Raw genomic sequence first — 22,630 nt, 5'->3', positions numbered from 1 at the left:
TGGATGAGATTGCCACCAAAGCCAAAAAGATTGACATGGTGGCTAGTCACCTAGAGGGAGGGCATGACAGTCTAACAGTTGATGTTGAGGGTTGAGACCTTAGAAGCCAAAGTCACACGACGTGGTGGCTTCGAGCGTGGGGATAGTTCGACTAGGCTTTATTACCTAAATAGAGGAGTGTGTCAAATGTTTAGACAACTCTAAAAAAGGAGCCTAAACTCTTCTATCGAGTTCGAATTCTAAAGATCCAGAGAACTTTATCTTCTATAATTTATCAAATTCCAGAGACATTTTCTATAATTAGCCTACGTTCATCTGTCACATCAACCTATAATTTATCAAATTTTAAAACATTTCAGTAACAAGAAGTGGATACCTTAACCAAAAACATAAGGACGATATCCGATCTCAAAAGAATATTGAATGATTTGCAAGCAGAGCTGCTGTTCACATTCCTCCCAGATTCCTGGAAAACAAGAAACAGCAAGACAAACAACACAGCAACATGTCAAAAACAACCTCAACTCTTGTCATATAAAAGGAAGGCCACCAGCATATCCTCTCTGGTTTAAGACGATTGAGCAAGTGTTAAATCAGATATGGACAGCGTTCCTGACTGATCAACATCAAGCTTCTCAAATTCCTTCAGCACAGGTGCAATGTCATCTTCTGTGATTTTCCCCATCTCTTTCAGCTTGTGGATCACAAATTCTGCAGCCCTGTGGAGGATTAAGAAAGAAACAATATGTGAATTCCACAAACTTGCTTGTGGTCTTCTCAGAAATCAATTGAGGAATGTTATGTGATGAAAAGAACAGATTACGACTTACCCGACGACCCTGTCGTTATCGAGATCCGCAGCCTCAAGATCCAAGTTTGTCACCTTTTTACTCAGAACCCACTTCACCAGAGACTTCTGCCTTCTTTCAGTGTTTAGCTCAGCAATGTAGAGGAAGAACTGAGCCAGTGTGATGGTACTTATCAAGATCCAGAAAATGGCGAAGATGCGCCCCGACTTAGTCGAGAAGCTTTTGTCTCCATAGCCTAATGTAGTGATGGTAGAACATACACAATAAAAGGCATCAATGAAACCCAACTTCTCAATGTTAACAAGAAAAACAGTCCCAGAAATGATGAACAAAATAAGCAAGAGAAACACCACTATACACTTGTTTCTGGCTTTATCAGTATCAATTTCTTTTGTCATGTCACAATGGCCGTTTTGGTGCGCATTCAATGTCTTAAATAGCAAGATTTCCTGCTTCTCTACCAAATAATCGGCTGCACTGCTTAGTATTAGGCCAACGAGGGCCATTCCTGAGAAGACAAAAGCGCAAGCTAGTAGTTTTGTGGAAGGACTGCTTGGGACAAGATCTCCATATCCAACGGTTGTCATTGTCACAGTAGTGAAATAAATGGCATCAACTATTCCGTTTGTTTTTTCCCCTTTGATTTGGTACCTGACAAGGTAAAAACATAGAGTTCCTATACCCATGTATAGTACTAAAACTAAGGCTACTCTTCTTAAACTCGGACCAAGATTTCCAAAAATTAATCCTGAACGTGGAACTGGACAAGTGTCTGCGCCTGTGCCTGTGCCTGTGCCTGTGCCTGTGGTCTCTGATTGAGGTGAATCCGCATGAGGAGCACTCTTAGTGCGCCTCAATCGTCTTTTGCTACTGGGAATATCTAATATTCTTGTTCCAATAGTATTAGACGACGTTGGTAACAGCGGCTCTATCACTTCTTTGCTGGCCATTAAAGATAATTCAACAAACTACCAATGTCAAGAACCTGCATAACCACAAGAATTTCAAAGCCATGTTACTCAGTTTAGTGATGTGTAGATTCATAGATAAAATCACATTCTTCGGCATTAAAGTTGTGAGATCCCACATTGGGGAGGAGAACGAAGCATTTTTTAAAAGGGTGTGGAAACCTCTCCCTAACAGACACGTTTTAAAAACTTTGAAGGAAAGTTTGAAAAGAAAAACCTAAAGATGACAATATCTGCTAGCGGCGGAATTGGGCTGTTACAAAAGTTCACTATTGCAACCTAAAACTTTTGATTCATCATCTGCCTCAAACTTTAACATAAAACCTCTTCAAAATATCAGCAAAAATGAAGAATCCAATTCCAGGTTCATCCTAAAATACTAACAAAGAAGACTTGAGGTCAAATTCTTATGTTCTGCAATTGAGATGCAGAATTATTCCATCAATAAACATTATAACACAACAAGAAGTAAGGGTTGAAATATGGATACTGAAAATTTTCGACCAATTTCCTTGCCAGGGAATAGAATCTACTATACTTGACGTATTATCTCGATCAATATAGCTTATTACGATCATAAAATTTATACCCATCAACGTCTTAAGAATTGTAGATAATCGAACAAACGAATCACTTTAGTTGGTCTAAAATCAAGTTCAACCTAGGAAAATGGTTCAGTCGATTCCAATTCCAGAATTAACTTCAGTGCTAAGTTCAGTTGAAGCTTCAAGTACAATATGCCTTTTTCTACGATAGTGATATCATGCATCGAATTAACAAGCCTAACAACTTCCAAAATTGAGAACATTATATATAGCATCCGAGCCAAATCTATTCGGGAATCACGTTAGGAAGAGGAACAGTTTGACGATTATAAACATATATATAGATCTCTTCCAAAGTACGAATTTCAACCATCATCCACTGTTTCCACGATCTATAAAGAAACTGTCTCCCACAGAACACCAATCATTAACAACAAAGGCTCCACAAACGACATTATCAAATAGCGAAATAAGGAATCCACAGAACACGGAAACTTCATAAGCTATAAACTTAATAAATATGCCGTAGAAGAGATCTATACAAAGTACAACAAAATGAAAACGGAGATCTCAGAACAGACTTCATCAAGCGAATACGCGAAATTAAGGCAAGATCTGATTAGAAATTTGAACATGAAAAGAACGGAAGCTTACAGTGAATGGCGTTGAGTTACGATCGGATAAGCATTCGATTTGGAGAAGATTTGAGGTGGAGATGTTCAAGTTGACGTAAATATTTCGATTTGCAGGCGCTTTCGCTTTCGATTTCGTAATCGTTGATTGAAAATTTTACTGGCCGGAGCTCTTTTTTCTTTTCCCTGAACTCTGTTGAAGAAATTGGCCAGAGTAGTTACAGTTGCTTAATCCACCCCAATTGGAAGTAAGAGAGATTTTTTTTTTTATTAATTTTATTAATTATATCGTTGATTTTTTTATTAATTTTTTTTATTAATTATATAATGTAATAAAATTATTAGAAATATGCTACACCAAATAATTATATATATATATATATATTAAACGAACACGACTCTCCACAATGGTATGATATTGTCCACTTTGAGCATAAGCTCTCATGGCTCATCCAACACCTCCCCTTAATCGAGGCTCGGAGGCTCGACTCCTTTGGAGTCTTAGTCATTCCAATGAAGTTAGTATTCCTCACTTATAAACTCATGATCATCCAACACCTCCCCTTAATCGAGGCTCGAAGGCTCGACTCCTTTGGAGTCTTAGTCATTTTTTACTGCCTTCGAGGAGGGGCTTGGCTCCTTTTCTTTTGGAGTTCTTTGTTCAATATTTGAGAATTTACCAATCTATTGGCACGACTAAGTTTAGGGCATGGCTCTGATACCATGTTAGACGAACACGACTCTCCACGATGGTATGATATTGTCCACTTTGAGCATAAGCTCTCATGGCTTTGCTTTGGGCTTCTCAAAAGGTCTCATTCTAATGAAGTTAGTATTCCTCACTTGTAAACCCAAGATCATGGAATTAGCCGATATGGGACTTCCATCATCCAACAATATATATATATATATATATATATATATATATATATATATATATTTATATTTTTTTTTTTTAAGAAACAAAAAGGTTTTTGAGGCTTCTTAATCACTTACAGATGAGTTCATCCGACCACGCCCTAAATAACATATCATGTTTTTTTTTTTTTTTATGTTGATACACAAAACATTGCAGTCAGTCATGAACCACATAAAGTACGAGACAATTGTGACCAAATTGAACATCTTGATTTGTTCTATGAGTTTAAGTAACACGTCATGTTATTCTCTTACGTGATATCAAGAGTATCAATTGTATTGGTTTATTTACACCAAATAGAGTCTTGCATTTATGCTTAACACTAAGTGACTCGAGCTCAATATAAATAAGTGCACAGGGTTCAATATCATTCAATGACACATGTCTCGTTTCTCCCCTCCAATTGAATTAGACAGCCCAAAATTCTATTTCACATTTTTACCCTCCGTCATAATGTGTGGGGTAAATATTTAAATTTTGAATTTTCTAATTTAAGGTTTATATCTTAACTAGTTAAATTATTAATATTCCAGGAAGAATTATATTTTATAAAAATATTAAAATTTTAAAAAATAAAAATTATATTTAAAAACAATATTTATCCATTCCCATACGAAATTTAGGTGTGACATTTTAATTTTTTTTTCCAATAAAATTTTATAAAATACAAATTATTAGAATCAAAATAAAATAAAAATATTTATCCTTTTCCCCTAAGAAGTTTTGGTGGGACACTTTAAACTTTTTATTTTTTTTTTATTTTTTTTTTTATCAACTTTTGTTTCCTTTTCCAAAAAGTTTTTGTTGTTTGTTAGATGGAGAGAGATCCAATTTTTTACATTATTCCCACTCAGGGGTAAAAAGGTCATTTACACCTCCCATTTCATATATATTTCATTAAAAAAATATTTTTAAAAAACATGGTTGTGCACCTCGGTCAATTCCTTCGAATTTCGTTCTTGCAACGTGCTCTCCAGATAGAGTGTTTCATCTGTTTGTTGGGTCCCTGATCCACGTAGACCGCTCATATATCGCTTTATTGGAAGAACAGCCCAACCCGTGAAACATACTGTAACCCCATATGTCAAATTCGATTTGTAATAGCTCGAAAATTTCAAAATAAATCAAATTTTCGAAAAAAAAAATATTTTTTTATTTTTTATTTATTTAGGTGGAGTGGTGATTATTATTAACGTAAGTTTTCAAAGCTATTATTACGAGAACTTTGATTATTCGAGGAGTGAAAACTAACTACTCATCATGGCAATATGCTTAGACCTAAAGTTCTTAAGCCAACCACTATTCTCTCTTTAATCAATTACAACCAATTATAACCACTAACCCACCTTTCTTTCTCCTCTCAAAATCATTATTTAATTTCGATGTGACTTACCCGACTTACCCGACAAACGAGCTCAAATCTTCTAACAATACAAAAAACGAAAAGGGTCTCGAGCTCTTGAGTAAGTTCTTCATTATTACTCATTATCAAACAGTATCTCAATAGTGAATGAAATGACTCCTCCCATTACCTACCTTATCCAGTATCATGTTGATTCCCTACGTTAGATCTCGGTTTCTTGTCCTAATTAACCGACCTCAAAAATCTATACATTTGAATGGTTGCAGTTTTAATTATAGTCTTTGCCCTTCTTAAAGGGTAATCTCGACTCACCACAGAACCCTAAAGTGGGTAGTTAGAAAGTAATTAAACAAATTAGGGTTTATCTCTCACTAACTCCGCTCTAATCCGAAAGGGTATTTTGGTAAAATCACCAATCCGACAAAAGGGTCTCTATAAAAACCAAGGTACCTTCTTGGGTTTCTCTCAAAACATAAACTTTCCTCAAAATTCTCAAAAAAAACACTAAGCTCATCTTGTTCCTCAGCTCAAGAAGAACACAAGGCCATGGCCGACCAAAACAACAACCAAACACTTCAAAAGGTAACAAAATTATTGTTTTCTATCTCTTTGTTGTCCTTCTTCTTTATCCTTCCATCTTGGCTCTTCCATTCCCCAATTCTCCACTCTTCCAACCAACCAATCGACAAGAACTTCATGTTCCTTCTCTGCAACGGTCTTCTCGTTTTCCTCGCAAAATATTCCGGTCTGTTCAAATCTCTCTCCACTTTCCGACCAAATTACGACGTTTTCAGTGTCTACGAGCTCGACCCTTTGTCACCTCCAACGATGTTGGAGGACGAGAAACAAACAACCGTGTCTGCAGCAACAACAACAACACAAGAAAGGAACGATGAGTCAGAAGAAAGAACCATTTCGATTCCAGAAATTGGCAACGATGAAGTTGAAGAACACGACGATAGAACAACCGATGAAGATGGGAACGACGACGCGTTGAGCGATGAAGAACTTAACCGAAAATTCGATGAATTTATCAAAAGAATGAAGGAAGAAATCATTGAAGATGCTCAAAAAAGCTCTAGTGGTAGTTTAATTAGTAATTAATTTTATTAGTTAAAGAAAAAAATAATAATAATGATATGACACCTTGTATACTTGTAACAAAATTCACATTCTTGACAAATACTATAAGCCAATTAAAATGTTTTTAATATTTGGGTTGTCGGGTTTTCGTTTAAACATTAAAATACGATCACGAGCTCGTTTTTTTAGGAATTAAATCTTCGAAATACCTAAAAAATCAATTTATCGATGAAAACGAAATAAGGAAAAGATACACCGTGTATTTTTACTTCATGTTTAAGAACGCTATTAACAAATTATCTACAGAATTATGCTCGAGTTGATAAATAAGGTCTAATCAATCATTTGAGCTGGCTGGTTATTTATGCGGTTATCCATGATCGAAAAAATTTGAAACTATCCCGAAATTAAATTAATTTCTTTTATACAAATTTACGAACAAAAAGACAAAAATTAACATCATTAACTATCACGTTGTTTTCTTCCACTTTTCTTTCGAATCTTTCGAAACTTTCTTTTTGTTTTTTTTTTAAAAAGAATCGAGTTCTTTGAAAAAAAAATAATAAAAAAAATAAAGAAGGATTTACTAGAAGTGTATATACTTTAATTTTAGCAAAAAATAATATATAAATCACGGATATACCGAAAAAAATATATTTGTAGCTTACTAAAAAAAATATATGACCGGAGAAAATTTTAAAATTTGAGATCAAATAAATGAAAATTTTATAAATTTGATTGGATTTAAAATATACCAAAGACATATTTATTTAATTTTATAATTAATTTTTATTATTTATACGTTTTTTTAGGTTATTTTCAAAATAGACATCAATCATACAATATGTTTCAATAAAGACGTGAAGAAAATATTGTTGAAATTATCGAAAGATATTTCAATTCATGCCACATTGAAGAAGTATGAATGTTGTATTTGTAGGAAGACTTGGAAGATACAGTAAAAAGAGCATTTGTGCTTTATCTGGCCAATGGCTAAGTTTCTTTTCAATTCTATGTAGTTTAGGTTGCATGTAGAATCATTCAAGCTCGACATGATCAATCTTGCTTGTGGAATGATTCGAATCTCAAACAAGTGTTCTTGCGTTGAGATATTTGATCAACAAGAATCATTCAAGCTAGACATGATCGATCTTGCTTGTGGAGTGATTCGAATATCAAACAATGTTCTTGTCTTGAGATATTCGATCAACAACGTAATCCGAATCAAATGAACGGATTTAGGGTTTTAAGATGAGATTTCATAGTAAGAGTAACAACTTTATTATTGAAGTCAATTTCACTCGACTCTAATTCGGTAGGCTAAATTTTGAGGAATGCGATCGTAAATTTTCTTCGTGTCGAGGAAAAAAATTAAATTTAAAAAAAAAAAAGGTGAAATTGATATGAACTCGAGACGAGATTCTTAGCAAAAAAGGAAAAAGCATTTGGAGTGAATATTTAAAGAGTCAACATCTTCATATGCTTTCGAGTAATTCAAATTTCTTTATTATTATAAAGTAAAATTGATACCCGAAAAAAAANAAAAAAAAAAAAAAAAAAAAAAAGACCACATTGGAAGGAATGCTAAAATGACTCGTGTTGGTTCATGGGAATAGTCTTTAGTCTTATATGCAAACAGTAAGTAATGTGACCTTGTCGCAAGGGATTGTCGGGGCCATTAGAAGGTGTTAAATCCAAATTCTGAATTCTGGGTATGGAGCGTTACATTCTCTCTCTCTCATTTTTATAATTAAAATGTGACGTCCCACGTTGGTTGGAGAGGAGAACAAAACACCCTTTATAAGGGTGTGGAAACCTTCTCCAGCGTTTTAAAGCCTTGAGGGGAAGCTCGAAATGAAAAGCTCAAAGAGGACAATTTATGCTAGCGGTGGACCTGGACCATTACAAATGGTATTAGAGTTAGACACTGGATTATGTGCCAGCGAGGAGGCTCTTACCCATACGGGGTAGACACGAGGTGGTGTGCTAAGGACACTGGCCCCAAAGGGGGTCCCACATCGATTGGAGAAAGGAACGAGTGACAACGAGGACGCTGAACTCCGACGGGTGTGGATTGTGATGTCCCACATTAGTTAGGGAGGAGATAGCGGAAATTCATGAATTGTTTTGGCGTAGTAATCAAAATACATTTGAATGTCGGGTCGAGTTGAAAAAATTACGAAAAAGTAGGTGGAGGAAAACAAGATTGTTTTAAATAGGAACAAAGATGGGGAAATTGAATGAAATTGTCCACCATAGTTGTGGGGGCTAAGAATAAAACCAATGTTAGTATAAGAGAGTCTCTTCCTCTCGCGTCTCGGTTTATGGTGAATCGAATGAACACTCAATAGTCTTATTACAAAAGTAAACGATAGAGACATGTCGATGATCTAGAAGTTACTTGAGATTCTAGCTTGTTCGAGAAGTTTCGTATGTGCTATGTGAGAATGTATTCGTATATTCTGTTTTAGAAAACGTGAGGTCTTTGACAATATTTGCACCAAAAACGAAATTTGAAGTAGTATTTTTTTTTATTAATTTAACTAAAAAGTATTTATATTATCTCTCAAACCCTCTGTTAGATGAACACGACTCTCCACAATGGTATAATATTGTACACTTTGAGTATAAACTCTCGTGACTTTGTTTTGGGCTTCCCCAAAAATGCCTCATACCCGTGGCGATAGTATTTGATATGAACCAAGAGACATCAATCATACAATATACTTCAATGAAGATGTGAAGAAAATATTACTGAAATTATCAAAAGATATTTCAGTTCATGCCACATTACAATTTAGAGTAATTTAGAGGTATTGTATTTCATTAATATATTTTAAGACTTTTATTTATTTATATTATAATTACATAAGGGTTAATTATAGCATTCAGTATGAATGTGTGTGATTTGGAAAATACAGTAAAAGAAGCTTTGTACTATTTCTTTAGCTAATGGCTAAGTTTCTTTCCAATTGTATGTAGTTTAGGTTGCATGTGGAATCATTTAAGTTCGACATGATCAATCTTGCTTGTGCAAGTGATTCGAATCTCAATCAAGTGTTCTTGCCTTGAGATATTTGATCAACAAGAATCATTCGACAATCTTACTTGTGGAGTGATTCGAATCTCAAACAATATTCTTGTCTTGAGATATTCGATCGATAAGGTAATCCGAATCTTACTCCCCTCGTAGTAATTTACACGTATCAGAACTCACAGGACAGTATTTATTATTATTATTATTATTATTATATCATTAATTTAGCCATTTTTTTATTTTGAGAAAAGAAGGGTTTAAACACCAACTTTGGGATCCTTGCCGTGAACCAGTGTCATATACAGCGGCCTCCAAACGCAAACAGCCCTTTCAACGCCGGAGCAGACCTCTCTCCGCTGCTTCTCCCTCTTCGCCGGAACCCTAAACATCCGAACGAAAACTGATCATACTTAATTCTCCGAAAATGTCCCCTCCGATATTCCGATCCCGATTTATTTCCTTGCTAAAGAATCGCCATGGACGTCTTATGAGCTCCGACCTCGCTTCGACCCCTTCCAAGGATTCCATCATTGCGTCCCAGAAGCTCGTCTCCGATCAGATTCCACCCGATGCGCAAGCCACTTCTTCTTCTTCTTCTTCTTCTTCCTCTAAGCCCTTGAATTTCCTCAAGTACAGTTTGATTAGTGCTCTGACGGCGACTACTGCAGTTGCTGGTTACGCCAGCTATGGTACTTTCCATGGATTCGATGGAGTTTGATCTGGTTTTTATTTCATGTATGAATTAATTGGTGTAATGGACTGGTGTGTTGTTTTTTCAGCTTATAGTTACGATGAAATTGCGGAGAAGGCAAAAGCTCTCCGTCGGTCTGCAAGTTATACTGCCATGGACGATGTTTCTGGTGTTGATGTAAGTGTGTGTGACAATGTGTTTGATCTTGAGTTTGAGAAACTTAGCCATATTCTGCAACTTATTTTGGGTTGTTTGTGTCGTCAATTGAGGCTTCCTGCTTATGCATTTCTTTCACGTCTCTCTGTATTCTGCTTCAATTATTTTGTGGTGCAAAGCATAACATTTTCCCATGATTTTTCTTTTGCAGAAAGTTCAGGGCAGGCTATACTCCACGATAATGACAGGTAGAAGAACTGAACCTCTTGTTCTTATTCACATTTCCAATTCAAATGCATCCTCTTTGCATGACGTTAATCTTATGATGAAGACCATTTACGGGTTACGCTCTATGGATAATTTGAAAACCCTACGAGAGCAAACTAACTCTTTGGAGCTCATACAAATTGTAGAAAATAAGCTAGTTTAGAGATGAGGGCTTCTGGTTTTGGGAGAGAGATCAAAGAATTTTGCTTTCCATTGGAGATAGCACAGAGAGAGACCAGAAGTCATCTCTCTCTCTCTCTATCTGATAAATTTTATAACTGTAAGCCTAAGTCATATCACTTAAGCTAAGGGACGTAAATATTAAATGCGCCCCGATGCCTCAGCAGCTGAGCGTGGTGCCGAAGTGCATGCTTGATAGAGGATGCTTTGCCTCCATCAAGGTGTTTTTGGTGCTCTTGTACAAAAAGCACACTTTTCAAATGCTGCACGATTCCTGTGACTTGACAAAGTAAAGAGTTGCAAATATATTGTAATCTTTGCTATTACTCTTTTATGCTTATTCTATGTCATCTCTAACTCGTAGTAATATTAGTTGACAAAAAGAACTTCTTGTTGCAGTTCCTGTAAAACTAGCTGATGTTTACCTGGATTTGAGGAAGACAATTGAAGAACAAGTTAAAGTGCGTATGTTATTTCTGTTTGACATAGTCCTTGGATGTTTATTATCCTCTGTAAATTCACTTTTCTCTAATCTTAAGTTTCTGTATCGTTTAGGGTTACACTGAACCCAATGCAGAAATGCTTCTTCCAGATTTGCATCCCTTGGAACAACATGTATTTACGCTTGTTCTAGATCTAAATGAGACTCTAGTGCACTCTGATTGGACGGTAAGGCTAATATTGAAGCTTATGTCGGTGCCCTTATAATTTCTTTATTTCTATCTTTTTGGGTAGCTCCGGTTGTAGTTTTCGCCTTCTTTGTTTGGCTTCCTTTTTTCGTATTCGCTTTCTTTTTTGTGAGAGCTGTTTTCTTGGCTGAAAAGTTGTTATTTTTAATTAGTGAATTGGTCGAACTTCATTTTGACTAGCTTTTTTCATAGGAGCTTCATCTTTTTTATTTTAATCAATAAACTCTTCTTGAATTTCTTTTATAATTGGATTTATGATGTTTTTCTTCTATGCTTGGTCATAACGACTTCTTGTTTTTGTGCTCATAAAGCGAGAAAGAGGCTGGCAGACATTTAAAAGACCTGGAGTTGATTCTTTCTTGGAACATCTTGCCCAATTTTATGAAATTGTTATATTCTCTGATCAATCAAATATGGTAATTTATTTTTCTTTTAATCTTAAGCTTGATTGCTACACTTATAAATTTTGATCACTGCAAAGTTCTGCCTATTTTGTCTTGCTATTGCAGTATGTTGATCCTGTCATTGATAGGTTGGATCCCAAGCATTGCATACGATATAGGTTGTCAAGAGCAGCTACAAAGTACGAGAATGGAAAACATTACAGAGTATGTTATGGATGAGGGCTTATTTTTTTCTTCTCTAATTAATTATTCTCTAGATATTTGGATCTTACAATTTTGCACTCACGTGAGACTTAAAGATCATGGCCAGTTGTTTAACGTTAGCTTGCGCCATAAAATTTACCATTCTACATTACCTCATTGCCATATGCATTATACTCCAATTATATTTTCCTTTTTGCTCATGTTCTAGTAAACTTTCTTCTTGAAATTATTGAGGATGAAAGTGATGAAAAATGATAAATAGAAGAATGGTGATCTATCATGAATATACTAATAATTTGGTTAGGTAACCCTTCCAAATTTCTTCAATTCTCTACTGCACTTTTTTTTTTTANAATACAAAAAACAGGACCTGTCAAAGCTTAACAGGGATCCCAGGAAGATTATTTATTTGAGTGGCCATGCACTTGATAGTAGTCTACAACCAGAAAACTCTGTTCCAATAAAGCCATGGAAGTGTGAGGCAGATGATACTGCTCTTCTTGATTTTATACCATTTCTCGAATGTAAGCATTCTGCTCTTGCAATTAATATGATGAAAATTCATAACTATGGATGATTTTATTGGTCAGTGAAAATTTGTAATTCTAGTCACAAATGCTTGAACATTTACTTGATTGTGCAGTTGTTGCACGAAATAGTCCAGCTGACATCAGACAAGTGCTAGAATCATATAATGGATGTGATATTCCCACAGAATTTATAAGACGTTCTAAAGAGCATCAAAGGTGATTCTTCTTCTGCTTTTAAATTATGCAACTATAGCATTTTTATTCTCTTTCTGGTTCAATTTGAATTCCAAGACTAGTTTGTTTACTTTGCTATTTTCAATATGCAGATCTATGTCCTCATGCTATTATAATAGATCTATCAACTTAATATCTACCACTAATTAGAGTTAATTAATATAAGAAAGTTGACCTGACATTACACGTTAGCTAGCATGGTATCTCGTTAGTCACAACTTCTTTGTTAGTATTTAACTGGATAATAGACATTGGAGATCAAATGGCCAAAATCAAACAAATGAGAGCTTAGGGAAAAAAAAAAAAGTTTAAAATGATAATTTAGAAGGATTATAATGATAATCCAACTTTTTCAGTTGATATTTGATTGTTTTCGTGTTGCTTCTGTTCAAATTCTTTTCGTATGCAAAAGGAAATAGTTTCATTATTACCTGTTGTGATTTTTGTTCGTTGGGCCTTTATAGATTCATGCGATTCATGAGAATACCTGTTTTATAGTATACTTATGTGATTCATGTGGAGGCTTAGTGTACTGTTTTTGTGGTATTTATAGGTTTGCTTGTAACGTTTGAGTATTTTCTAATAAAAGACATCCAACAAAGTTAATTAAAATGCCTGCAAAGTAGAAGCTTAGTTATTGTGAGATGGAATGAAATGAATTAATCAACTAATTTAAATGACTGCGATCGACATTACTTCAAATGATCTATATATCACATAAAAAATCATGTTCTATTTGATCAACATCTTAGCTATCGATGCAGGCGGATACAAGAACAGAAGCAGCAAGGGCGACTATGGAAGCGTTGAGATCAGAATAGTGTAAAAAGTTGATTGAAATTGTAGTGTGGAACAAAAACAAAGATAACCAACTTTCTTCTGCAGTCGTAGAAGAAACCTGAGATTGAGACAATGGATTTTCTGTTATACATTTCCATTAGTTCCAGGTTCTTGATAAGCAAGAGCCTCTCTCATAAATTTTGCTACTCATTTGCCCCATCTTGTTCTGGCAGGCAATGAAGTTTTGATTTTGTGTGTCATGATATGGATATCCTCTTGAGTTTTCCTGAATAGCTATGACCGTCCATGTCTAGTTACACAATTTTAACCCTTTGATTTTGTATTGTCCCTTTCAGAATGCATCAAAACTGGTGAATTTACACATTTCAATCGTGACATTTGTTTCTGTGCTTTTTCTTCTTAGTTATTGGCAAATGGGAATCTCCATTTAGATGGGGAATGGGAAAGAGAGAGGGCAAAGATTTCTCTCCGATAATTAAACAGGATCGGAGATAAATATTACATTCTCTACCCTCGTTCCTGCCCTGCCTCATTTATATATGTGTGTGTAACGACCCTAATTTTCTACTCTACCATATACTGACCCACATTATGTAGTATGTAACGATCCTAATTTTATACTCTACCATATATTGACCCACATTACATAGTATGTAACGACCTTAATTTTATACTCTACCATATATTTACCTACATTACATAGTATGTAACGACCCTAATTTTCTACTCTACTATATATTGACCCACATTACATGGTATATAACGATCCTAATTTTCTATTTTACCATATACATAACGTAACTTTTTTTATGCGGAAACATTCATTTAAAACGACTTCATAAAAGCGATGTCATGGACTTGTACGTTTACATACTTATCACACACCAATTAAGGTGAAATTTAATAAATTCTCATTTCATATCAGTTTTACATTCATGTGGCTAACAACATATACTTAAAACTTGTTCAAAGTCTGGTGATTAAATAGCCACAATGCTCAAAGAATCAGTCAGCACATTAAACTCTAGAACAGAACCTAAAGATCCAAGTTCAAACCTTTCTCCAGACAAACTGTCACAATAACAGGCCCTGCCAAGTCCCCCACAGCACATCCTGCGCACAAAATCAAACCTTCCAATGGTAAAAAAACAACCACTCACGACATTTCGCTACCGATTTATAAGGGTGTAAACTTACCGATCCACTGGCCAGCTGATGGGCGGAAGAGCGTGGCGCCGATACCTGCTCCAATGGAAGCAAAAACTAGCGACGAGCTACACCGAAGAGTAGCGCTTGCAATCTTCTTCCTTAGAAGTACTAGTTTCTCGGTCTTGTTAACGATATTGTCTTCTTCAGATTTTATTTTCTCTGATATGTATCGGTAGATTTCGATACCGACTTGAACAAGCCATGAAGCTGCAACTCCTAGAGCGTGTCCTGCATTGTCGTTTCCAAACAGGAAAATACAATGAGCATTCAAGAGTTGGGGGAGCGGGGAGCGGGGTATATAGAATTTAACCTCTGAAAGTCGTCCTACTAACTCGGAAGAAGTAGATCGGAGTAGACAGTCCTCGTCCAGCCTTACGAACAGCAGATTTGGGAACATCTGTCATGTCATGAATAGACAAGCTCATATCTTCTTTGCCATTTCAAACCCAAAAAATTTGGAACGATGAGGAGATTTATACCTTTCAGAAGCTTCCATGCTATTCTCTGCGAAGCATAGTGGACAGCAATTCGTTCCAAAACACGTCTCGTCGTCACGACGGTAGTCTGATGATATCCAAATAAGGCAATCAATTAGCTTCATTTCATATGTTACAAGAAAAACATATTATAGAGACAGATGAAAGAAGGTAGTTTTGGTAGAGATATTGCACCCAAAGCTGGTTGCTCGACACCCGAACCAACGAACTCATGAATAAGAACTAGATCGACATGCTTAATCAGAGGATGAGAAATTGAACAGACCTCACGAAAGATTTGTTTGATTGACTTTTTAAAGGGCGAAACTAGATCGACATGCTTCTCTTCTTGAGCATCATCTAGAAAATCGTCATCGTCCTCGTCTTCCAACTTGGCATGAGGCTCCAAAAGAGGCAAATAAAACATCAAAAACGACCTCAAGGTTGTCATACCAAGCATCCTCCATTGGAAAGCTGAGAATAGTGGCTTTAACTCGAGGTTGTACTCCTTCGTACCGTATTGAAGAGACTCGTGCTCGAAGATTTTCGTTGATGCACTCTGTAGATTTGAGAAGTAGTTATCCTCAGTCACATCCACACCAGCATCGCAATGAGCTATGGGAATCCTGTAATTACTGTAGCAGCATGACCAGCCATGTCAAGTATTCAGTCACAGGTGAATCATACTATAAACTGTTTATAAAGACTCAGATTCATCTGTAAGCAAAAGTTAAGAATGAAAGCACCTAGCAGGCAGCATGATAACAGTAAATCTGAGAATGCTCGTAAATTTTCAAAGAGTCTCACTGCTAACAGATATTATCCGCTTTGGTCCATTAAGTATCGTCATCAGCCTCACGATTTTAAAAGGTGTCTGCTAGGGAGAGGTTTCCACACTGTTATAAGGAACGTTTTGTTCCCCTCTCCAACCGACGTGGGATCTCATAATCCACCCTCTTTGAGGTCCTAGTGTCACGGTCATGCTTGTCCAAGGCTGGCCGCATGGCAGATGTTCCGGTCTTGCTTGTCTAGGACGGTTGTCCATGGTTGCATACCCGTTCCAAACCCCTTTTACATGCTTTCATCCTAGATAGGCCTTTATCATTTCACGTTGGGTCAATATGGAGGTGTATGACCGTTCACCAAACCATGTCTACACCCATCAGGGCTAAAATGCCCCAAAATGCCTCAAAATGTACTATAAGGGGATATAACTAGTTGTCACTTCTTCCTACCCTAAGTTATATGCTATTTAAGCCGTGATATTTCTTTATTTGCTTATAGTCATATGACGTTGCTTTCTTCAATTCTTCAAATCGTTTTCAAATGTATTTCCTCCTTCACGTTTTCTAAGCCTTTTCTTACAACGTGACTCGAGGCTCGAACATACACAGACGTTGTCCGCAACGTCCGAATTTCTCACGACCGACTTGTTCGCTTGGTTAGAACAAGTGCCACGCAATCGCTATCCCTCTATCGCAAGAGTGCGATTGTGACACCCAACGTCCTTGCTGGTATACCACCCGGTGTCTGGCTCTGACACCATTTGTAACAGCCCAAGTCCGCCGCTAGTACATATTGTCCGTCTTGGCTCGTTACGTATAGCAGTCAGCCTCACGGTTTTAAAACGCGTCTCCTAGAGAGAGGTTTCCACACCCTTATAAGAAATGTTTTGTTCCCCTGTCCAACCGACGTGGGATCTCACAGTGATCCTTCCTACGAAGATTAAAATTTCTCTCTCTCGATAACCAGGTAATCGAGGATCGATGGCCCATTCCTTGCATCTTTTGCTCATAATTAACCTCCATTAATCCTACCCCAAGCAGCAACAATGATTTGAAGTTATCAAATATTCTGCAAGGACCTTGAATCCAGAACAAGGCACCTCTAAACATCCCAAATCCTTACCACCAGGGCCACCCTCCGGGCTAGATTCTCAACTCTGATTAACAAACATAATTATCCTACTTTACCACAACAGAAAACTCCTAATGAAAAAGCAAACACTAAAATACGTTCTCAAACAGATAAACAATGATTAGCAACTGATTAACAACGATTTGCACAAACCCACAAACTTAACAATAACAATCTCCAGTGTACAAAGTATTTCAAGGCACAGATAAATTTGAATTTCAAGACGAACACGCTAAGAGCTCCAGCGATTCATCAAATTTTAAACCATGACAAGTATAATCCGGCTATAATCTGCACCTTTTCAAAGCTATAAATCTCAACAATCGAATCCAATTCAAAGAGAAATTCAGCAGATTCAAGACAGCGTCAATGCATAAGCACATACCCTATGAAAGCTCTGTACGCGAAAGGGGTTCCGGCAGCGGCAGCGGCGGCGGCCGAGAAAGCGCCATAGGAGTGGAGACTCTGCTGTGTATTAAGAACGGAATTTTTCCGTAATAGATCCAAAACAATAGCTAAACCCGCCATTGTTGAAGCCAGTTTAGGAATCCAGACGAAAATTTAATCAAATGCGATGTAGATTTGAAGTAGAGCGGGTTGAATAGAGATTTTTGGCTAAGTATCGGCTACGAGTAGAAAAACCCAATGTTCAAAATTCATTTATAAGGAAGAAGAATGTTCGCCCAGTCGCCATGGCCACTAGAACAAGAAATGCTTCCATTCATCTCCTCCCTACTAAACTTTTATGTTTATCCATAAAAATCTTTTATTTTCATTTCAAACAAATATTTAAAATTTTCATAATACTCTCAAAAACTTTAATATAAATATATATATATCTAATATTTTAATATTTTATCTCAAAAATACTTTTAAATTTAAAACGTGATGCTATCTATCACCGTTATGCTTGTCCAAGTCATGTCGCTCATGGCCGCATGCCCGTGACACACCGACACCTTTGCCTTGTACTACTTTATTGCTTTCTTTTACCGCTTTCATATTGTATTATTTCTTTCTTGTTTTCTTTAAGAGTATGACGTTTCGACCATGTCATGGCTACTAGTAGACATGAAATGCCTCAAAATGTACTATAGGCAATATGACTAGTTGTCAACTTATCTCTACCCAATAGTTATATGCAGTAAGCAGATGTTGTTGTCTGTCTTTTGCTTACATTCTCATATAACACCAATCTCAATGTCTTCTATATAAATCAAGAGTCGAGGTTTGTATTCACGTTGCTCGACTACAGGCAACGTAACTCGAAGTAGGCTTGACCCACTCAGTGCTGAGAGTGGGTGCCGCACAATCGCCAAATCCGTTGCCTAGAAACCGTGATTGTGACACTAACGGGCCTGTATGTATACTAACATTTAATGGTGTTTTTGAACTAAGATTAAGGATATTAATAAAACTTTTAAAAGCTGGCGAATATCTTTTTAAACACTTTTTATTTATAGGTACGGGTCGAGTTGAATTGTAACTCTGTTCTTGGAATGATTTAAATTAGGGAATCAAAATTAGATAGTTATGATCATATGGTCCGGTTTCGGGGTCGTGAGACAAAACCCTTGTACTAGAGTAGAGTCGAACAATAATAAAAAGAAATAGGTACACTAGACTAGAGTCGAACCCAGGTGTGGGTCACACCAAAGTTTGACAACAATGTTGAACTAGTTTAATACGTTACAATTCTCTCTTATTGTTTTTTACTGATTTTTTTTTTAATAATTATAAATTGATTTGTGTTTGTTTGTGAACTTTTAATATCTTTGATTCTATCCGAATAATTAAAAATTGTGGATTAATAAAACTTTAAAAAAAAATTGACAACCCAACCCAAATCCAATAATAAGGGTCGGGTCAGGTTGTGAAAAGTTTTGGGTTGGGTTACCAATCCAACCCACCCCAATCCGAACTTTTGGGTTAGGTCAAAAAAATCCCTCAACTCAACCCAACCCTAACCCGGACCGTGTACACCCATGTGGGTAAGCCGGAGTAAAAATATATTTGAAAAAAAATCCCCTTGGTATTATTTCCTCAATTTATCCAATGGCTTCGAATTGCGTCCCCAACCAGGCTGCTGTTCATTACAATTTCTTGCCGTACGAGCGAATCCAAAAACTCCCGCCAACTCTCGATCAAGGTGAAATATATCTCTTCTTCTTGATTTCCAATGCGATATCGAGTTCCAAATATTATATCTCTTCTTCATGATTCAAACATTATTAGCGGATTTAGATTACTGTTGTTGTCTGTAATTACGGTGATTCTGATTTCTGAAGTTTCGCGTGTTTAATCGCTTGTTTAAGTTCTTCCACTTCGCCCTAGCCGCTTCGGGGTTCCGAAGATTTTTTCTTCCGTAACATGGATGTGGGCGACCTTAACAAAGTTTGGGAAATTAAAGCCCTGAAGAAGGCTGGGGAGAAAGAAGCTAAGGAGATTCTGGAGAGAATTGCCAAACAAGTTCAACCCATTATGCGGAAACGCAAATGGCGAGTCAAGGTCCTTTCGGAATTCTGGTAAATGTTACTTACAATAAGTTTCCACCATGTTGTTTCTTGTTCGTTACAACCCTAGGATTGTAGTTTTTGTTGTTGTTGTTTTTTTTATCTCGGATTCTATATCTGTTCATTTTTTACGTTCTTCTTGTTGGATTTGACGAAATGAAAGGAACATACTGAGGATGTTGTACTTTTGGTTGAGTCAAGTATTGTGGAGTCTATTTCTTCCGGCATTTTCCTTAACAAGAAAGGAAAATTTTCATTGAACAATTGAAAAGATTTGCATTCATCCTGTTTATTGATGAATTTGCAGCCCAAAAAATCCAGCACTTTTAGGATTAAATGTGGGACGTGGAATTCATGTGAAGTTGAGGCTTCGAAGGCCAAATAGGGATGGAGATTTCTTCCCCTTCAATCAAGTTTTGGATACAATGTTACATGAGCTTTGCCACAATCTCATTAGTCCTCACAATGCCAATTTCTACAAGCTTTGGGATGAACTTAGAAAGGTGCTTCGTTTATGCATTTTTCTTAATGATTTTGTTATTAAAATATCTGAAAATGACATAAAGAATGATATTCATGTCAATAATCTTTGCTTGATTGTATCCGTTCCATTTACATTTGTCTTCCTAGTATAAGTTCTCCTGGCCATGTATAATGGTTAAAGCAATTATCACTGATATGAGATTAAAGAAGTGTCGTTGTCTTCTATGATACTTATTATCAAGTGCTGCATGGAGGGGGCTCATCAAAATGTGTACTTGGACAAGCAGCGGTGGATGTAGTATAGGTTTATAATATGGTGATTTTATAATATTAATACTCGTATAGCACAATTATGATGCATTAAACTGATAGTTGTCAATTTGAGTATAACTTTATAGATAAAAATATCAATTATCCACCTTGTAATTGTTGAGTATCCAATGTCATTCGTCAATATTTTGAATTGTTTACTTGGAATTACTTGTACAAATTATAAGTGAAGCCCCCCGGATCCTCTGTGACAAGATTTTGTTCCTTCTAGTTCTCTGCACTTCATAAATGTTCATCATATTCTTACTTTTACTGATTGTCTACAAATTTGTTTTGCATTTGTAATTTGATGTCTTTAAGTTTCATTGAAGAGAACATTCTTCGATGTAATTTTCATTTTTATATTTTATTGTAGGAAATTTCATTTTGATTGAACATTGCCTCTTACCATGCATCAATTTGATGATTTTGTAATATGTAGGAATGTGAGGAGTTGATGGCTAAGGGAATTAGTGGCTCAGCACAGGGATTTGAACTCCCGGGGAGGCGTTTGGGTGGTAAATCTCAACAACCCCCTCTCTCTTCCCTCCGCAAATCTGCCTTAGCCGCTGCAGAAGGAAGAAAACGTTTGGGATCTCTACTTCCTTCTGGTCCTAATCGGCTTGGTGGTGATAGCAACATCATGGTTGCTCTAAGTCCTGTACAAGCAGCTGCAATGGCTGCAGAAAGGAGGCTTCAGGATGATATTTGGTGTGCTTCATCTCAAGAAATGCCTGTAGATGAGGAATGTTGCTCTGATTTTCCATCAGAAACGGCACATTCCTCTCACGCAGGTAAATCAGGGCCCTCTAGCAATTTAAGTAATCGTGTGGATGCATTACACCAGAAAAGAAATCGTGAATCAGAAAAGAGTTCCATTAAGTCTTCCCGTGGTCATTTGAAACCTGATTTTGTTGATTTATCTGAAGACGTTTTAATCCCTGGGTCCTCTGCCGTCTATGATGAGGAATCAAATAAGCGACACAAAATGTCCGATAGAGTTATATTTCCTCAACCTTGTGCAGAAACTAGCTCAATAGATTTCTCCTGTTCATCCTCTAATTCGATGCCAATTCACGATGGAACACTTCATCCTGAAGAACATTCCATGTGGGAGTGCGGGAATTGCACCTTACTGAATCCAGTAAGTATTGTGAACTTTTCATGTATTTGAATGCTATATGAGCCTTAGATTGGACCTTTTATTGAATTTAACATTGCTTCATATAAAACTGTAACTCGATTTCATATATACCTTGAAGTTCATACTTTACTTTGAAATATCACTGGGGGCATGTTCATTATTTATCATCCTGCCAAGTATCTCACTGTTTTTTCTTTCCCATGCCAATGTTGATTGTCATGCAGCCACTAGCTCCAATATGTGAGCTTTGTTTGTCACAAAAGTCGAAAGATGCTGATACCAAGTACAGATTCTGGTCATGTAAATTCTGCACTTTAGAAAACAGTGTGAAGTTGGAGAAATGCTCAGCTTGTGGTCAATGGAGATATTCTCATGGTCAGCCAGCGTCGACTCGAGGACCGAATCTCGGCACTTGAGAGGCTTCTGATATATCCTGGTGAGACTTCTAAACTTACATGATAAGTTAGACTGATTGGTAAGAAAACATCTAGCCTTTTGAAATTTGGAATGCTTCTGTTATCTTCCTACTGAGAGAATGAATATCCAATTGAGTAACTGATGCATTCATTTTGGTGTTCTTGCCATTCCTTGGATCAACTCAACATGTAATCAGGATATGGTACCATCTTAGAAGAGCCTGATGAATTTTATGTATGAATCTAAGGAAATTTTTGTCATCCCTTTTGGAATTGAGCTTCATAGAAAATTGTTCTACTGTTGAAAATATTCTCTTACGAGTACTATTACTTGTATTGAAAAGAGTCTCGTTTACTAAAAAAATTTGTATTCCAAGACAGAACAAAAAGGACTATATATAAGATGGGTAGAAGTTGTGATACTTGGCTCGATCCATGATTTGAAACGACGCTATGGGATATTATATATTAAACAACTACAGTAATTCACAGATCCATAAGCTTAATTGTAGATCTGGCACAACAAAAATGTTTACGTTGTTTCGTTTTAGATAATTCATGGAAATAACAAACGGCTCTAGAGTAAACAAAAATAATAAACCATTCAAGAATTACATATTAAAGATACAACTCTCACAAGATCAGAGTGAT

General features: G+C 36.3%; 5 protein-coding genes across 5 annotated transcripts; 3 read left to right on the top strand and 2 right to left on the bottom strand.

Moving 5' to 3' along the window:
• Window positions 1–374: 374 nt before the first annotated feature.
• On the bottom strand, window positions 375–3,186 carry LOC111788597 (two-pore potassium channel 1-like). Its single transcript, XM_023668989.1, has 3 exons — window positions 2,977–3,186; window positions 831–1,794; window positions 375–719 (listed from the first exon to the last, which is right to left on the bottom strand). Exons 2-3 carry the CDS (start codon window positions 1,757–1,759, stop codon window positions 569–571), a joined length of 1,080 nt encoding a protein of 359 aa, XP_023524757.1. The 5' UTR covers window positions 1,760–1,794; window positions 2,977–3,186; the 3' UTR covers window positions 375–568.
• Window positions 3,187–5,719: 2,533 nt separating this feature from the next.
• On the top strand, window positions 5,720–6,433 carry LOC111789225. The gene has a single exon (XM_023669924.1). It carries the CDS (start codon window positions 5,783–5,785, stop codon window positions 6,338–6,340), a length of 558 nt encoding a protein of 185 aa, XP_023525692.1. The 5' UTR covers window positions 5,720–5,782; the 3' UTR covers window positions 6,341–6,433.
• Window positions 6,434–9,599: 3,166 nt separating this feature from the next.
• Window positions 9,600–13,881, top strand: LOC111789297 (mitochondrial import inner membrane translocase subunit TIM50-like). Its single transcript, XM_023670017.1, has 10 exons — window positions 9,600–10,045; window positions 10,136–10,224; window positions 10,415–10,451; window positions 11,050–11,111; window positions 11,206–11,319; window positions 11,651–11,755; window positions 11,849–11,947; window positions 12,315–12,471; window positions 12,591–12,693; window positions 13,476–13,881. Exons 1-10 carry the CDS (start codon window positions 9,781–9,783, stop codon window positions 13,519–13,521), a joined length of 1,077 nt encoding a protein of 358 aa, XP_023525785.1. The 5' UTR covers window positions 9,600–9,780; the 3' UTR covers window positions 13,522–13,881.
• Window positions 13,882–14,376: 495 nt separating this feature from the next.
• LOC111787598 lies at window positions 14,377–17,854 on the bottom strand. Its single transcript, XM_023667613.1, has 6 exons — window positions 17,500–17,854; window positions 15,484–15,832; window positions 15,201–15,285; window positions 15,032–15,118; window positions 14,710–14,949; window positions 14,377–14,625 (listed from the first exon to the last, which is right to left on the bottom strand). The coding sequence occupies exons 1-6, from the start codon at window positions 17,640–17,642 to the stop codon at window positions 14,549–14,551; spliced, it is 981 nt and encodes a 326-aa protein (XP_023523381.1). The 5' UTR covers window positions 17,643–17,854; the 3' UTR covers window positions 14,377–14,548.
• Window positions 17,855–19,178: 1,324 nt separating this feature from the next.
• Window positions 19,179–22,347, top strand: LOC111789010. Its single transcript, XM_023669623.1, has 5 exons — window positions 19,179–19,263; window positions 19,430–19,639; window positions 19,935–20,130; window positions 20,862–21,563; window positions 21,788–22,347. Exons 2-5 carry the CDS (start codon window positions 19,485–19,487, stop codon window positions 21,977–21,979), a joined length of 1,245 nt encoding a protein of 414 aa, XP_023525391.1. The 5' UTR covers window positions 19,179–19,263; window positions 19,430–19,484; the 3' UTR covers window positions 21,980–22,347.
• The last annotated feature ends 283 nt before the right edge of the window (window positions 22,348–22,630 follow it).

The sequence above is a fragment of the Cucurbita pepo genome, chromosome LG02 (genome assembly GCF_002806865.2).
Source record: "Cucurbita pepo subsp. pepo cultivar mu-cu-16 chromosome LG02, ASM280686v2, whole genome shotgun sequence".
NCBI classification, from domain to species: Eukaryota; Viridiplantae; Streptophyta; class Magnoliopsida; order Cucurbitales; family Cucurbitaceae; genus Cucurbita; species Cucurbita pepo.
The sequence above is the reverse complement of the archived record's forward strand: the minus strand, read 5'-3'. Positions and strand labels throughout refer to the sequence as shown.

Bases quoted from the DNA above. Each gene is read 5' to 3' on its own strand.
- LOC111788597 (XM_023668989.1), bottom strand. From the start codon at position 1,759: ATGGCCAGCAAAGAAGTGATAGAGCCGCTGTTACCAACGTCGTCTAAT. The intron at 720-830 runs GTAAGTCGTAAT...AATCCTCCACAG, and splicing joins GATAACGACAGGGTCGTCGG to GGCTGCAGAATTTGTGATCC.
- LOC111789297 (XM_023670017.1), top strand. From the start codon at position 9,781: ATGTCCCCTCCGATATTCCGATCCCGATTTATTTCCTTGCTAAAGAAT. The intron at 10,046-10,135 runs GTACTTTCCATG...TTGTTTTTTCAG, and splicing joins TGCTGGTTACGCCAGCTATG to CTTATAGTTACGATGAAATT. The intron at 11,756-11,848 runs GTAATTTATTTT...TTGCTATTGCAG, and splicing joins TCTCTGATCAATCAAATATG to TATGTTGATCCTGTCATTGA.
- LOC111789225 (XM_023669924.1), top strand. From the start codon at position 5,783: ATGGCCGACCAAAACAACAACCAAACACTTCAAAAGGTAACAAAATTA.
- LOC111787598 (XM_023667613.1), bottom strand. From the start codon at position 17,642: ATGGCGGGTTTAGCTATTGTTTTGGATCTATTACGGAAAAATTCCGTT. The intron at 14,950-15,031 runs GTTAAATTCTAT...ACGACAATGCAG, and splicing joins TAGTAGGACGACTTTCAGAG to GACACGCTCTAGGAGTTGCA. The intron at 14,626-14,709 runs GTAAGTTTACAC...TTTTGTGCGCAG, and splicing joins ATCAGCTGGCCAGTGGATCG to GATGTGCTGTGGGGGACTTG.
- LOC111789010 (XM_023669623.1), top strand. From the start codon at position 19,485: ATGGATGTGGGCGACCTTAACAAAGTTTGGGAAATTAAAGCCCTGAAG. The intron at 19,640-19,934 runs GTAAATGTTACT...ATGAATTTGCAG, and splicing joins AAGGTCCTTTCGGAATTCTG to CCCAAAAAATCCAGCACTTT. The intron at 21,564-21,787 runs GTAAGTATTGTG...ATTGTCATGCAG, and splicing joins ATTGCACCTTACTGAATCCA to CCACTAGCTCCAATATGTGA.